At 41.8% G+C, this 17,720-nt stretch overlaps 2 protein-coding genes across 5 annotated transcripts in view; one reads left to right on the top strand and one right to left on the bottom strand.

Annotated features, from left to right (window-relative positions):
* The window catches only part of clcn2a (chloride channel, voltage-sensitive 2a), a 37,536-nt gene extending 20,175 nt beyond the window's left edge, over positions 1-17,361 (bottom strand). For 2 of the 4 annotated variants that reach the window (XM_063885735.1, XM_063885734.1), the window contains exons 1-2: positions 12,888-13,066; positions 2,040-2,208 (exon numbers count right to left, since the gene is read on the bottom strand). In XM_063885735.1, coding sequence (XP_063741805.1) covers positions 2,040-2,208; positions 12,888-12,938 — 220 coding nt within the window. In that variant the 5' untranslated portion in view covers positions 12,939-13,066. Of the gene's footprint in view, positions 1-2,039; positions 2,209-12,887; positions 13,067-16,381 lie in introns of those variants that run through there. The other 2 variants (XM_063885736.1, XM_063885738.1) reach the window with 2 other exon arrangements.
* LOC134865911 (zona pellucida sperm-binding protein 4-like) lies at positions 2,578-4,945 on the top strand. Its single transcript, XM_063885739.1, has 8 exons — positions 2,578-2,903; positions 3,007-3,194; positions 3,455-3,552; positions 3,643-3,800; positions 3,885-4,077; positions 4,157-4,304; positions 4,395-4,470; positions 4,766-4,945. The coding sequence occupies exons 1-8, from the start codon at positions 2,615-2,617 to the stop codon at positions 4,882-4,884; spliced, it is 1,269 nt and encodes a 422-aa protein (XP_063741809.1). The 5' UTR covers positions 2,578-2,614; the 3' UTR covers positions 4,885-4,945.
* Positions 17,362-17,720: the final 359 nt, after the last annotated feature.

Genomic DNA, 17,720 nt, shown 5'->3' on the forward strand with positions numbered 1-17,720 from the left:
CAGATGTCTTCTCCTGATCTCGTTATAAAAAAAAAACCCACCCAACGCCAGATATTTTCTCCACCTCTGCTAGTGAATCACATCACCTAACGGAAAATAGCTGTAATCATAAAAATAAAAAAAGACTAAAAATACAGGAGACTTTTAACCTATAAAACAGCACATTCAAAAAGGTGCAAAGTCAGTGTGACATAATACATAATGGTGCTTGGAGAAAATCTGAGTGAAGTCAGCTATAAAATCCCACAACGACTTACTCTATGAGTCAAAATAAACACAGTGCATGTTTTTAGCTTTCAATCACCGGTAGCAGGGCCCTTAGCTGCATGTGTAGGCTGGAGTTACTGATCTGCACAGAGGCACACACTCGTAGTCCATCACCCACAGAGATGATGATCCCACACAGATACATGAGGGGAAAACACTAAAAACTCCCACATCCACCAAAATCTGAAGGGTTATGTTATTTAACAAGTAAACAGCAGTACCCGTCCAGCCTGAGCGTCTAAAGTAAAGTCTAAAAATAACCAACACAGCTTGATCTACGAGCACACAGCACAGAGACAGCAAGCACACAAATCACTCTGGTTGGCTCCTGATCTGAGAGTGATTGTTTTAAATGGCTCCCATTACAGCGAGCGAGCGAGGCTAGGCTGATATAGTGAAGCTCTCACCTATGGTGCAATGTATCGAGCTTTAATCGGATCACTAGTCACAAGGGCAGAGAGGCTGGAACAGATCCTGGAAAAAAGTCACACTGGCTCACTTGTGTAAACACGTAAAACATCAACAACAAAACCGCCTTTCTCTTATTTTCCTCTTCTCACTCACTGAGATTATGCTGTTTTTAGATTCTCAACCAAATCCGCGGTGAAAACTAACAATCTATGTTTTACTTATTGGTCCATCAAATATTTTATACTACAGCCAGCTACAACTATATTTCCCATCATTTAGTGGATGTAAACAGGTTGTACCATTCAATGAGTTACACTGTGGGCTGAAACTTGTACTTCATATATTTTCAGCTCATTTTTGTTCATAGTTTGGCCCATTTTTCATCATTAAGAGTATGCTGAATTAGCCATTAGGAGTTACTGCTTGCAATGAACCCATAGATAAACAATAACATAATATTTTTAGTTAAATAAAATATTTAAATAAGTCCAATTTCATTAATAGTTAACAGTAATGTAATTTTGGATCGTTATGTTTTATTTCATTAGGTTTAATTTTCATCTACCACATTAATTCAGGTAGAGTAATTCAGATGGAGCTCTTTAATATTTATTTTTAAACAGTGTCTTTGTTACAGCCAGTAGATAGCCCCAAACGTCAGAGTGGATCGTTTATTAAGTGGAATAATCTGCCGCAGTGTACTCATAATGTTTCAATTTATGTGAACTGACCTTTCAGAAAAACATTGCTTCTCTGTTGACGTGCAAATAAAATCCCATATATTTAAGTACCACGCAAAAAACAAGGTTACATTTAAAAAATAAAAATAAGCTCATTTTGAGGACGTAAACACCCCATCAGTCGGTTAATGTGGAGCACATCTATCTGAAGTGGAACTCTCGTCTGGTACCACTCCCTTATCTGCAGCCATTTGGGAAGACTAGACATAAAATAATCTGACAGTTCAGATCAGAGCTCTGCAACCACAAAGAGACACACACACACACACACACACACACACACACACCCAAACATGTACACGCTGGGCTCCTGGCAGCCAGCAGAGGGGGCTGTCTTTGTCTGACATTGAGACAGCCTTGTTGGTTAGAGGTCATTGCTCACATCAGTCCCATTTAATCTTGTTCACATCCTCTCCAGATGTGTCCGGTAGCCCCTCTGCTGTACAACTTTCAAACAGTACAACAATCTCTCACACACAATCACACCTGATTTACCTTTTTTCTGAATATTAAACACTTGCATTGGTCTGACCTTCACAACATGAACACGACGTGCACACATTGTACCTGCCCAATCACACTCTGAATCAGAGATGTTGGGCTTGATGCACGATCACTTACTATGGCACTTTGCACAGGGGTCTTTCTCATACTCCAGCAGATCTGCAGCACGACTGCGAACGCTAGTGTTCCTCCGCAGTCCTCCACCATCCCGTACACCTCCATCCCGTAGGCGGGCCGCTTCCTCCTTGGCATACACACCCAGCTCCTGGGTGTACCGCCCATACATCTGTGTGCATGAAAGACAGAAAAAGACAGCTTTTATAGCTACATGTAGTGCAAGTACGAGGCAGTGAAAGAAATGTCATAAAACAGTGCTTGATCACAGAACAGAGTCAGCTTGTGTAAAAACAGTGAAGTTCACACTCAGAGTAAACAGGTGTCAGATGTTTCACTGCCTGCAGCTTTTCTGCAAAATCCACCCAGCTCTGACTCAACTTCTTCTCAGACAGCCGAACAGACAATAAGCTCCACCTGTCAGCTCCCAGCTCATTAACTCTGCAGGGCTGCCACACAATTGACTCCTAACGATGAAAGGCGGAGTTCTCAGCAAAGGACACCTAATCGATCATGTATAAAGCCTGGGTCTGAGCCATAGGTGCCATTGTTGCAGCTTTGGTGCATTGACTATTACCATGATGGGGCTTTTCAAATGTCTCTTTGGTGTGGTGGTTGTTTTTGCTTGTGATGCGTTTGCCCAGAATCCCTGGATGCAACAGAAACACCAAACTACTGTTCCTCCTCAGTGGCCGCAGCAGCAGCAGCAGCAGCAGCTGAATGTTCCTCCACCTGAAGCTCCCTTTGATAAATGCCAGGTGGAGCATGCTAACAAAATTCAGTGTGGGACTGACGATATCACTGCTGAGCAATGTGAAAGCATTAACTGCTGCTTTGATGGCAGGCAATGCTACTATGGGAAAGCAGGTATTTGTGCTCTTAATTTCTAATGCCTCTCAACTGAATGCTGCAGTTGAGTGTAAAATGTCTGCTATTGTGAAATTCATCATTTTTTTTCCTGCTCACCCAGTGACTGTGCAGTGTACCAGGGATGGCCAGTTTGTGGTGGTTGTGGCTCAAGATGCCACTGTGCCCCACATAGATGTGGATTCAGTCAGCCTGCTGGAAACAAACGACCCCTCCTGTTCTCCTGTGGGCGTCACCTCAGCATTTGCCATCTTTCAGTTTCCTGTGACCGCATGTGGCACTATACTCAAGGTGGCCTCTCTTTGCTTTAGTTCAACATGGGTTAAACCCTGTAACTGAAAAACAGCTTTAAGCTATACAACTCAAATTGAGAAAGCATGACTTTCCCTGGCTCAACCTGAGAAATCAGCCAATTCTCCCACTTGTGAAGCCTGAAACCGAATGCCTATTTATTTTCCTTCATAAATGACAAATGAACAATTTATTTCTTTTCAATTACTGTTGTCGATCGATTTCCCCATTTAAACACTCAAATGTTTTTCCTCCTGCAGGAGGAAGAGGGTTATGTGGTGTATGAAAACCACATGTCTTCCTCATACGAGGTGGGAATTGGACCCAGAGGATCGATCACCAGGGACAGCCATTTTGAGTGAGTTTGTGTAAAATCAATCTCCCTTATTGGCCTATGTGGCCTACTAAGGTTTCTTGAGATGTAAGGTCCTCTGCTTGCTCTGCACAGGTTATTGTTTCAGTGCAAGTATTCTGGCACATCTGTTGAGGCTGTCGTCATGGAGGTAAACTCTGTGCCTCCACCTGTGTCGGTCGCTGCTGCAGGGCCCCTCCGAGTGGCGCTACAACTAGGCAACGGCCAGTGTTACTCAAAGGGATGTGTTGAGGGTGAGTGGCACGAGACCTTTAAAACAATGCCAGCTAATACTTTTTTTTTTTTTCAAGAGTAACACTGATAGGGTCTGTTTGCAGAGGCCGCAGCATATAGCTCCTTCTACGGTCCAGCAGACTACCCAGTCACTAAAGTGCTGAGGGACCCTGTCTATGTTGAGGTGAGCATCCTGGAACGGTCTGATCCAAACATTGTCCTGAACCTGGAGCACTGCTGGGCCACTTCCATCTCCAACCCCCAAAGCCTTCCACAGTGGGACCTCCTGGTTGATGGGTATTTAAAGAAGTTTTTTGTTTGCATTGGAGAATTTACTGTGCCTTCTGTCTTTAAAAATGACTCTTGTCTGCACCAGGTGTCCTTACCATGACGACCGCTACTTGACCAGAGTGCTGCCTGTGGATGGCTCCTCTGGGCTGCCTTACCCTACACACCACAAACGTTTCATCATTCAAATGTTCACGTTTGTGGATCAGAACAACTTTTCTACTCACAAAGACATGGTACAGTTTTTCATGGCATAATAATGGTCTCTGAAGTTATACTAGATTTGTGGTTTCCCCTAACTAAATGTGCAACTTAAACTTTTCCAGGTGTTCATCCATTGCACAACGGCTGTGTGTTATCCCAGCAGCACTAACTCCTGTGAGCAGCCATGCCATCGGCAACGTAAGTAGATCAACTGTAATGTGTTTGCAATTATCAGTTTTTAATGGTCAATTACATTTGTGAAAATGTAGTGTAACTTAATTTCAATTGTTAACTTCGAGCCACAGCAAATTGCCAAACTCCTGGTCTTAAACATAACGGAAAGTAAAGTCCACACTGAGAATGAACATTTTTAAACTGGAGGGGGCAAAAATTGCTGAAATTGGTTAAAGCATCTGACTTGACTTGTATCAAGAGGAAAAGTTGAATAATTAAAGCAGCTCCAAAGTTACTGTTCACTTTCCATCTCTTGCAGGACGAGCTGTATCTGCAGTGAGGAAAGTTCCTTCAAGTCGGAAGGCTCTCGTCTCAAGTGGGGAGGTGATCCTGACTGAGCAGAAGCCATCTGCTCCCAACACCATATCGAGGAGATGACGATCCACTGGCAGCAACGAGTGAATTTGTCTTTTTAATAAAGCTTGTTAAAAGCTCGCAATTGCAACTGTTTTTTTGTCTGAGGTGCTTTTTGAAGGTCCCTTGCTATATATTTTCTGCTGAGGTGGATCTGCGCAGAGGCAGTGTAGTCGAGCATGTAATTCAAGCTCTCACTTTGTGCTGAGAAATCACAAGATTGCATTTCAATTTCATACTTTGAAGCAAGTCTAAATTTAACTGACATGTGACTATATAATGTAAGACATGGAAAATGCTTCTTCTAGTGACACTAGAGAATGTTGCAATAACTAGAATTTGCAGCACTGGTGGCATGAACATGCCTCAAATGTTTATTTTCATTCTAAAACATTGATATTTCTAGCTGGCAACATTAATATGAGCATCACGACTTGCATGCTCACTGCTTCTCTCCTTTCTTGTGTCCTTCTATTTTTTGATAACAGTCCCTCTAGGTTTCTCTTTATGCTACAACTTGCAACATCTCTCCTCCACTGCTATACGCACCACCTCCCTTTGTCCCACTCAAACCCATCCACCCCCTCCTCTCATTGAGATGGGCATCACGACTCCTTCAGACTCTTTCTGCTCTCATGCACAGGAGGTGCAGAGGGAAAGCAGAGCAGCCGTACAGGTTCACTCTGACGGCGTAGCAGAGAGAAGACCACGCTGTCAGGGATGCTCATCTCCATCTAATTTAACCTCCAAGCTGCGGGAAAGCATTTAGGCAAAACGCTACTATTCATCATCAGAGCAGCACGCCATCCTGTAAAATGGAACATCCCATAGGATTCCGCCCAGGTTCCCTCTGACAAACACTAACTACTGCTCTGTGGAAAGGCATTAACATATCAGTGGAGAGAAATGTAAACATGTTTTGCCACTGGTTAAAAAGGCTGTCAATTAAAACAAACTGTAGAGCAGTATGCACATTGAATACTCAGAATTGGAAAATTTAGTCAAATATCCAGGCAAAACTGGACTCGCGTTTAACTACTCTCCTTTTTCAAATCTTAATCTCATCCACTAACGTACAAATGGCAGAAATATAAACTCACTGGCAGATTCCAATGACATTTTTCAAGTCTTCTGTCTGCATAGGGGTCAGACATGTCTCAAAGCTGCACTGAAGAAAACTCTGCCTCTTAATTTGATCGCAACTACCACGTTTTAAGTTTCATGACAGTATCTTGCAGAGTTGTAATGCTACTGTGGTGACAATCTGTCAGACTGCATAAAAAGGCTTTTGTGGTAGTTTTTGCTACCATGGTTGTCTCCAAGAGCACATTTTGCATCACAAGGTGAAACGTTTCCCTTAATTAGCTCTTACAGCTTTTTTTAAAGTAATGCAACATACAGTTTTTAAGGTTTATTATGAAAAGACAACACAATCTTCACATCACAGCAGTCAAGACAATCTATAAGACTCAGTAGGACATTCAAATGTGCAATGTCATTTTGTTAATTCCTACTCTTTTTTTTTTTGGCGTCTTGCCTTTACTGGAAAACAGCAGATGAGATACAGACAGAAAACAAGGGAGCATGAGCATGCAAAAAAATCCCCTGCAGCCAGTTGCAAACCACTGATGCTGTTGAATAATGGATTTACACAAACAAATGTTGCACATAGTAGGAAAAAAGTATTCAAAAAAGCTCAATTTGAAAACCCAAATATTATAATCGCTTTCAGGGCAGTTTTACTTCATCCAAACAGATCTTGATGCATAGAGGAAATTGACAGACTTACCTGGTCTATATTTCTATTATCACAGCATTTGTTACATTCAAATGTATTTAAAGCTACAATGACTTTCAACTTTCTTATTGAATCTTGTGTGTTGGCAAGCACATTTTTCCTTTGCCCACACGTACAGTATAGACACACAAAAACCCACCACCAGCACCAGACAAACACCCACACAAACCAGGCCTGTGATTCTTTCTTTGGCCTGCGTGAAAGCAATCACTGGCCATCTGGAGCACGGCCCCCTGGGAGAGCAGCAGGTGGGACCCTGTGGGTTAAATGAGCTGTTATCAGTAACCAGTTCACCTCCCACGTGACAAACTTCTGTATCTACATTAGTCAGTTTACCTCCCACATCACAACCCTCTACACCCATTCAAGTCCAACTGCCTCCCACAGGTTGCTATTGACTGGTTTGTCATAGACTATAATGCCCACAGAAAGGACAGTTCCAGTGTGAAATAGTTTCACATGGGAAAAAATTGTTATCCATAAAATGAATGAAAAAGGTGAAAGACAATCCAACTCACAATCATCCATTCGGGAAAATTCAAATTTAGATCAAAAAGAGGAAGCTTTAGTTGAGTTGAGAAGCAACAGTTATATTGGCTAAGTCACCATCAATCAAACATGGCTAGTGCCATAATTCTCCTATTAAATATCTCATTATTTAAACAATAACTCTTATAGTTGCCACCTAGGAACAAATAAGAAGATGTTAACTTAACTATTTACCTACAAAATGTACTTTTGTGCCACAAAAAGACTGCAAAGTGACTCATGGAGGTTTATCATTGTCGTCAGACTCGTTGATTAGGATTACATTATTTTGAATTGTTCAGAGTTTTTTTTTCAACCTGAAACCAAGTAATTCAAAGAGTTCTCCTTCAAAACAAGCAGTAGTTTCACGTTAAATATCAGTGTTTCCTCTACATAAGTGCTACAAGCTTAAGGCTAACATTGACTCAGCTAGTTTCTCTATTATCTAAAGATTCAGGGTCCAAAGTTCATCTGCCAGATGAAAAATGTACAGTTAAACAGAGAGTGCACCACACGTCCAGAGAACATTTCTTCTGCGTCAGACCCCCACTTTACTGCTACATCTATCACTTCGCCACCTTTCTCAGTCAGATCGTGTAACAGCCTTGCACACGATGAGGTAAAACAAAGTTCTTTATCATGCAGCCATTTCCAAGGCACTGCAGGGTAAATTTTTCATTGTGAGGATACGGCAAGGACAAATATTTGACAGTCTAATGATTAAGGTTTGAGCATCTAAAACTCTCCTCTTTTCTGCGGTGTGTGTGAGAGTACAGGGAGCTATCACTGCGGAGGGGGAAATGGATGTTTCAGATTTATAAACTCCTACATACTGTTGTGGCGGTGTGATTACTTAAACGCGTGCTGAGTGTGTGTATTATTGAGACCAGGGGAATACCAGGAGCACTAAAGCCTAATCTGAGCCATGCAGCCTCCAGGGACAATATTGAAAATTGAATTAGAGGAGGAAGTGACAAGTTTGACTCATCCCGCAGTCTACATTTGCATTAATATAGGTACAGGCGTCTGCTTTTAGAGTAGTAACCCATGAGTCAGAGCTCTCACACACACACACACACACACACACACACACACACACACACACACACACACACACACACACACACACACACACACACACACACACACACACACACACACACACACACACACACACACACACACACACACACACACACACACACACACACACACACACACACACACACACACACACACACACACACACACACACACACACACAGTGAAATGAACGTCAAAAACCTTGATGCTATCGAGCAAACCCTGTGCAACGAGATAAGGGAAAATACACACAAACACACTATGACCATATTAGTAGAAAGCAGCCCAAAGACGGGGGAGGGTTTGGAGCGAGGGGGGTGATGTCAGAGAGACTGAAGAATCAAGCTGAGAGAGTGACATCTTGTCAGAACAGGACTTGAAGGGGGGGAGCTGGTTGTTTTGTGTAAATCATGACACTCATCTACAGAGATTGCATCTGCAACAGGTTTAAAAAGAGAGTGACCGGGAGTCAGAACAGGGAAAAGAATCACTGAAAGTCTCCCCGTGGTGGTTTCTACATTTTAAGATCGCAAGTTTTAAATGCGGTGCTAAAGTACAATTTGGAGCTAGTACAGTGTATCTATTGTATGATACTTTTTATTTCCAAACTTCTTTTTTCCAATACATTTGAATATACATTTTTTTTATTCACAGCACCCCTCTAACACAGATGGCCGCACCTTTCATCATGAGAAATCATCAAGACCTTGATCATTAGAGACTCAAGGTCACGTCGACATCTAACCAGCAACGCTGCGGTTAATGTGACCTGATCTACCTGCTGAGTCACGTACATTATGTTTCTTATTTTAGAAAAAAAACCTGAACATTTTACTTTACAATATTTGCTTAACAAGAGTTTGATAAGCAATATTTTATTAATAATACTTCCATACTTTTTCTCAAGATCTCGATGTTTCATCCAGCACTATTTATTTCACAAAGCTACTTATTCATCTTGGGTTATTAATGGATGTGTATTATACAATTGATTAGGCCCTACATCCTCTGAGGTGATTTATAACAGAGGGAACATGTTTATGTATCTTGGCAGCTAGTTATTTGATACGTGAGAATACCCTTCACAGTGCAATGAGCAGGGTCTATTTTAACAGTGAAATCTATTGAGATGGACTTTGTCTGTCTGCAGTCTCTGCAGTGGGCCGTAGTGACGCGCAGGTAACAGCACTACTCGGAAGTGACAGAAGCTGAAATGGACTTAAGCCAGCCTCCGTGTGGGAGAAACCGACAGAGTGCTGACTCTGAAGAACTAGACCCCCCTTAAGAGACAGCGCTATTATGTGAGTGTGAGTATGACAGTAACAGAGGAAAAGAAAGATGCTGCGATACAACAGTGATGTGTGTGACAGTCAAATCCTTTTCACAATGTCAGAGCTTTCTTTATAAAGCGCCTCATTGTAGCTGCACTAAATGCCGATGAGATTTATGGTAACAATATTTAGTTACAAGAAACAGAAATCCTCCAAAGTGATGGAAGTGAACTTCAAACAGCATGCTCATGTGTACCAACCCAACTGGTCTGTGACACCTTCCACCAAACAATGCAAAAGAGAAGAGGGAGGCAACAGATCTCACAGTCCAGTTTTTTGGGAACAAAGTGCCTTCTCACTGCTGTTCAGGAGACAATCTGTGTCTTTGATACACAGTGCAAACTGACAGTATGCAAATATGTAAGAATGTACAGTCTTAATACTTTGTGTGCACTTGCACCCATATTAAATTAAATGTGTTGCTGGAGAAATCATAATTGATACATTTGGACAAAACGGCTGCTAATCCTTTGTCTCAGTGGGCTTGCTATGTTCACATAAATCTTGAATGTATTGTGGCTTTAAATATTTATCAACATATGGAATGAGATACAAAAGTGGTGTGCCTTGAATCAATCATCTTGAGTCAGTGCAGCAGGTTACATAAAAAAACACACATTCAGAAAGCCCGGCAGCTTGTGTGCAGTGTATCCTTTCACCGGTGCTGCAGTGCCCTGTGGCGAGGAGTGGGGGGATGGTGGAAAGCGAGGTGTAGGTTGGAGGCTTTCCTTTTCAGGTAGATCATGACTTTGATCCCTGCAGTAGTCATATCCCCAAGCCTCCCGCTGCTACAAGCACAAGAACATGGTGTACCTAACATCTGCTCCAACAGAGTCACCATAATCACTTATTTCCACATACGTGTAGGCAGGTATACACCTACACAAACACACACCCACATGCAAGACCTATAAGGCAAACAAGCCCACGCTTCTGAATGACACATGGAGACCTCCCACACCTCTGAAAAAAGCTTTTGAAAATATTTCATAGGAAGGCTACTACAGCACTTCAACACCACATCATGGTCTGCCTCTTTTTAATTCAGTCTCTGGTGTGTGTCTTCTTCACTGTACCTGCTCTATCCCTCCATCCCACGAGACGCCGGGCGATGAAACCACATAGTTACTGCCTTCTATCCCAGCAGACGCTGCACCTGACAGTCGTTGTAGAAGTCAGTGACCCATGCACCAAACCCTGGCTGCTTTCCAACTGTCAGTCTCTGCTGCATCTCCACACAGGAATGAGAAACAAACAGCTATAGCTGCCTACAAAAGACTTCCTACACACTGATTTAATCATGACTATCTGAACGATTATAAATAGCCAGTTTATTCTCTGTTTTACTATTGCCTTTGGATAATGACTTCAGAGAGGCTAGTGGGGATGCTTTCTAAGAAATGTGTTTGGTGCAGAGGCAGAAAATACCGAACAGCATGAGTGTTGCTTAGCACAATTTATGAATGGATATCATTTACATACCAAATAATTGTTTTCTTTGTGGTTGATGTTGCAAAAAGGGAAATGTAATCATGGCCATTTGCAGTGTAATTATATCAATTATTCAGCCGTTCAGCTCATTTATATGATAAGTTTATAATTTCCGACCATATTTTATCTAAATGGATTTTCACAGCCATACTCACTGATAGTAAAACTCCAGCACCAACTCCAGCCATAAAACAAATAAGATATTTTTGTTCCATTGTAAAACCTGACAGGTAATTATCAGCTAATCCTATGAAATGTGAGAGCCAGAAAAGCTTAAATACTGGAGGGAAATGGCAATTTTTAGTACAGTAGCTGTGAATGACATGACATTTCTGTGCCGCTTCATGGTGGAGGAATTATCAGACACATCTCTATTTTTCTCTATCTGCATCATCAGCTCAGTCCTGCCACACAGCTCCAGTTGTTCTGTGCATCAAGAAATTCAAACCACCACATGGCTAAAACCCTCTAAATCTTGCTGATGGCAAACAATAAAAGACAGAGGATCCTTTTGTCAACATTAAAATCCAATTTTAGACTGCAGCCACACAGGTATAAACTCTGTGAGCTTTCCCTATTTTATTTAAATGTTTGGCTAATATTTGTCTGAAAACACAGATGCTTTGTTTTACCAGAGGGAAAGTATTTGATGACTATTACTGCAGCTTTACACTTACAAAGTATTGAGGCACAAGCAGCATTAGTGCTTGCATGTGCAGAAACTCACATTTATTTTAGAGGGAATGGGCTGGTATACAGGAAGTTAATGATAAAGCCATTGATCAGAGTGCTATGTTCAAAGGACAGGGAGGGGGTAGACGACACGTTCCAATCTTCAGAGACAACGACTGCCATTTTACATTAGTATTGATCTTTGCACTGAGACATAAAGCACAGCATTGATCTTCACACCAACATAAAACAAAAAAAAAGACATCTGTACCTCTTGTGCAGCCGCACGAAGACATACTGACTGACAGATTTTGCACATGTGAAAATATATACACAAAATAAGAAAGGAAGATGAGAAATAACTGCAGTCAAACTCACAAATCAGGGTGGAAGGACACTTTTATCCACTGATTTGCCTCACTGCCGGCCTGTCTGTCTGTCCCTTCATCTGAATATACATACCCCTGCGTGGAGTGCTCCAGGGTATCATTGTCAGCCAGGACATGAGTGGGGAAAACTGGTGCATGAACCAATTAATATTCAGAAACACTCCACTTTTAGTTCATAAGTAGAAAAGGCCGCTCTAACAAGCAGGAAGGGCTGAGGGGAAGATGATAGAAGAATACATGAGGGGGCATGAGAAGTGACAAGATCTGCTGGATAAATAGAGGAGATAAGGAAGACACAGGATGTGAGCAAAATACATTAGAGCTTAGTAAGCAAAGCAAAGCTCTAATCTCATATTTCAGTGATTTTCACATTTTAATAATATGACCGTTAGGCCACAAATTCATCTGACTTGGTTGAGTCTAAATTGAATTATAAAGGGGGGGGCATGCAGAGAAAAAGATTGATGCAACACCTGTGGATCAAGGTTAATTAATTAAAAGCAGTATAGCAGCTACAGGGAAACATGCGAAATGGGAACAAAATCAGCCAACAATGACAATACTATTCTGATTTATTGTATAGGCATATTCCATAAAAAGCTATCCTTTCCCCCGGCCACAGTTGAGCAACCAGCAGCTGAGCCTCCAATCCTGCGGCCAAACCGGCATCCATGACAGCGGTACATGCCTGACACATGACTGAAAGCATCATCTATGACCTCATCCGAAACTCACCAAAGTTTGTTGATACTGAAGCGTCCGGTTTTCGGCCTTGTCCTTCACCATTGCCGCAATATCCTCATTAAAGTCACCCTATCCGAAACTCCCAGGAGCCACGAGAGCGCGCGCTAATTAGTGTGCGACCCGGCGCGGCTTACTGCCATCACACGAGCAGCGTGTAACAGGTTTCTTATTATCAGCTCTCCTGCATGATGCAAAGCGCCGCCGCTACCGAGATGTGTGTATGTGTATGTTTGTGTGTGTGCCAGATGAGAGCACGCTGTAGCTCAATAGCTGGCGCCTCGCAGCAGCGCCGGTGCGGTATGACTGCTAAACACCGCCTCCTCCTCCACTATCTGTGCTACTGTCTCTCTCTGGAGTTACTGGATCTGATGGTTTTAGTAGTTTTGTGTTTGTGCAGATGTGTATAATTATGTTGTGTAGGGTATGTTGTGTTTTTTTGCGTGATAGTTTCAACTGCCTATTTGAGTCATAACTGGATTGATTGAGGGTGATGAGTAATTCACAAGGGTGAGGCTTGAACAGCAGGATGAATGGCTTTGTCATTGTCAAAAGACATCTACAACATCACTAAAATCGGCTGTGGCGTTAGTAAGCGAATAAAGTAGTGAAGCTGAGCACCCATTAGTGTCTTTATAAGTAGCCATTACCTCATCCACCTCACTGGCATGCAGCCTAATAGTAGTAGTTTCAAGGAAAGTGGTACCATTTTTGTACAATCAGTTTATAATTTCTGTATTTGAGTTCTTTTAAAATCTCAATCCATTAAAATATGTTTTACTTTTAATGTGGTCTTACTCTTGCATACAGACATAGGTCTCAGAAGACAAAATATTGATCAGTGTCAAGACAACCGAAGACAAGAAATCCTGACTTTTGGTTCGAATGGGCCAAGCTCTAACATTTTAGAAATCACATAATGCAACTAAATGTAATTATTTACCTCCTATTGCAAGCTATATATTAAAAATGTAGAGTATCAGAACAAAATCGGTGGTCATCCATCAGTTAAGAGTTCAGAAACCTGTAGATAACGTAATGAGAATGAGTATTGAAGCTTCATGTTGGAATTTATAGATTGCCTCATATGTAAGTGGTGGACAAAAGTATTCTTGGTGACCTAACAGCCCCATAAGCAGTATTTAGCAGTGAATTGCCATGCTCACCATGGGCACCACACAACACTCCCTGTTGACGCTAATGCTATAATACTGTCTGGAGTGTTTTGCCGGTTTCACAACCAGTTCCTCTGTAAATTACTAGGATAATCTTTAAAAGGAACCACAGCTGATTTTTTGTGTTCACAAATCCACTACATTCAGGAACATTCTTGTCTTGCACCTTTCTCACAGGACATGGCAATGCTGGCATAGATGAGACAAGGGACAGTCCAGTAGATGGCGGTAATGCAACACTTGTTCCAATAGCCATAAAACTCAACCGAGTAAAATATAACATAGAAATGCTACATATTGTACATGACATAACAGCATGTATAGGGAAAGAAAAGAAGAATACAAAAAACAAAAGCCTTTGGAGACTAATAAGTAACTGGAGTGATATTCATTTCCAAATAATCCAATTGTTGTATGAGTTTAAAAGGTAGTCTAGTAGATTATCGATTGGTATTAATTAATTAATTAATTAATTAATAATTAATTAATTGGTATCGATTGGTATTTAATACTATAGTATTAAATGAAGAATAAGGGGAGTCTTTTAAGCCATTCTCTTTTATCAATATAATACAACTTAATATATTACCCCGTATAGGACATTTTCATAAAAGCTTCAGGGATAGACTGAATGTTTGAAAAGGGACTTTAGTGTCTGTGTGTGAGCTTGCAGAATCACCTCACAGGAAAAAATATATCCACCACTTAAAGCTCCCACTTGAAGGTGTGTTATATTCTCAAATCACTTCCATTTCATGGATGCCACATGCATTTCAATACTTTGAGCTAATCCTTCAGGGCTCTCATAAAAAAAAAAAGCTTTTCCGAGGTGCTACTCATTGACAGCGAAATGTATTTCTAAAGATGTGCCAAGAGAAACTCACACCTGAAAGATAACCACTGTTCCAAGGATTCAGTGCTGCTGCTTTTTCAAGAGCCAAACATCCCTCATGTTTGCCAATATGCCCTCAGTTTAATGGGAAATACAGGAAACTAAACATTTCAGGACATCAGAACTTTCTCAGACTCAACAAATACCTACTCCTAACATTGTGTTTAAATTGTACAACCAAAGCAGCAGGTCGCTAATGCATTCACGCTTTAAATGGATGGCATAACATGAAACAATTCAACTGGTCTCAGGCCAGCTTTCATTTGAATATCAAACTCTTAGATCCTGTACAGGTTAAAAGACTTAACTCTTCTGGGAGTCATTGCCTGTGACTGGCTGACTCATAAAACGGTCCCGCACAACCGTGTAGCTGATTGGCTGTTGGCAAGGCAACTAGTTCAAAGCCCTGGTCCGCACGCACCTGAATGAACGAAGGCCTCTGAAACCGCTGAGTGATGGGAGGGATTTCACCCAAAAGCCAACAGTGACAAATACATCATTGAAACATCTCATTATTCATGCACATCATGTTTGTATGCACCTTGTCCTCACATCCTCTCCCTCTCTCATAACTGAGGCTAAAGAGTGTCACTGACTTCATTTTATCAGTGAGCAGGCAGGCACAAGCAGACAGGAAGGGGTACAGTGGCCCCGGCAGCGAAGAACTAGGTGCTCTGCTGCCCCGAGCAGCAGTACACTGACCCACATTTCTACAGGACTCTTTGGAAATATAAACCACCCACCTTTGCATGGAGGTTTGGTAAGAAAATTACAAAAGCAAGAAACACATAACCCCAGCTCTGTGTGACAGTGAAGACAAAGATCAATGGTCTTCCTGCATCAAAACAAATCAACGTCCATGCGATGATGAGAGAGCATGAGAAAATAGTCACATCCATTTTCCAGGCCTTATAAGAAACTGTTTTGAAGAATATTAAATTATGTGAAGGATTGGTAAAGTTTGATTAGTTGTGAATTAAGTGTGTGTCATTGCATAGAAAGCTATATCTCGGTTGTAGGGAGTTCAGAGGTATAGTATCAGAAAATGTCCTACCTTATATTATTTATTTGTTTTGTCATATCATGGCATGAAAGTAACAGTGAAAAAAAAAACAAGGCATGAATGTATGCATTTTCTACTGCAATACATTTACAGTATTAAAATGACATTAGTCATTGGTGACATACAACCACCTGTTCACCTTTCTGTTTTGCATGGCAAGTTTTTCAAATGTCATTCAGCAATTCCTGTTGGCGTCACCTTACAGAAAAAAACTCAAAAAATGACACCAGAACAGCAGTAAATACACAATAACACAATCAGACCTTCAATTACCATTTGCCCTTGAGCTATATATTGTCAAAGTTCTGGAGACACAAATGGATTATTCACTTTAAAGAGAAAAAAAGAGGAAACATACTTACGGTTTCCCCAGTATCTATTTTCCTCCTCCTTTTTCTTCTCTTCTCCTTGGGCTACGGATTCAAAACCGTCAGCTTTGTCCCTCCATTGTGCCTTGACGGAATAAAAACTGAAATGAAAGGGCACACAGCTACAGGTTGCAGTGCGCACACTAATGGATGTAGTGATCGGGCAACGAATGGCTCCAAAAGGTTCCCGGTGAAATCACACTTCACTCAACCGGAGAAAAATCTTGGTAGATCCCACAAACTGGCCCGTCGCTGATGCGCAAACCATGCAGCACCGCGCCAAACTTGTCAACACGGCGCGTAATTACCGGTGTTGCGCCTCCAAAACTGCGCACAGCGGGGCAGGCAGCTGCTGGCTGCTTTGGAGACCAGGAGCAACACAATTCAGCCGTCTGAGAGCGCGGCTGAATGGGATTGTGAGGAAAATAAACTCTATGAAAAGACGCTACAGTCTACTCATCTGTTCCACTTGAGGTGGGAGGCAGGCAGCGGGGTACCGGGTGTCGTGTCCGTGATGCATTGCGGGTACCGTCAGTTCCATGGCCCGCAGTTTTCTCCTTGTGTGCAGAAATCCAGGCGCTCCGGTCATTGTCTGCGGAGCCGCGGCGCGCATTCGTCTTAATTAGTGGCAGTGGGGTTTGTCGGCAGAGATAGCAGGAGGCTTGGAGGGGCGAAAGCAAACCGTAAAGTGTTGAAGCTCTCCTCTCTCCCTTTCGGCATATCCCCCTCTCTCTTTTTGTATACAGCACACACAAGCGCACACTCTCTTGGGGTTTAATATTAGACGGCATGCGTCTTAATTATGGCACGAATAAACGTCTTGGGCAAAATAGAAAAGATCAGGGGCTCAGTCTTCAGGCTGAGCTGGGATGATGGTGTTGAACACGTGTGTCTGAAATGAGGATGGATGGTGCATTGCCTCATGTTTTCTCTTATCCATGTCTTTGACAGCTAATATACCTTCTCAACCCCCCACATGTCAATTGAATTTAAGCCCATCGTGTATTCCAGCTGCGCCCTCCAGGCAATACAACCCGAGGGATGATTGTATGTATCCGGGTGAAGACCGCTTGTTCAATTCTTCTCCTGGGTGATAAATGCTGCAAGTGTGGCTGTTAAACGATCCTTTGAAGGGTAATCACGTTGTCAGTGAGTTCACCTTGTCCTCTCTGCAAAGAACAGAAGCATATAAGAATATATAAAGCACTATAACAATCTATGTGGTATAACAACAAAATAAGTTACTAAATAAAATGTTAATGTTAAAAATGTCTGACTTTCTGTCAACTTACTACCTTTAATGATTAAAACACTATTCTCCATATCACT

This window comes from Eleginops maclovinus, chromosome 6, assembly GCF_036324505.1.
Source record: "Eleginops maclovinus isolate JMC-PN-2008 ecotype Puerto Natales chromosome 6, JC_Emac_rtc_rv5, whole genome shotgun sequence".
Lineage (NCBI taxonomy): Eukaryota > Metazoa > Chordata > Actinopteri > Perciformes > Eleginopidae > Eleginops > Eleginops maclovinus.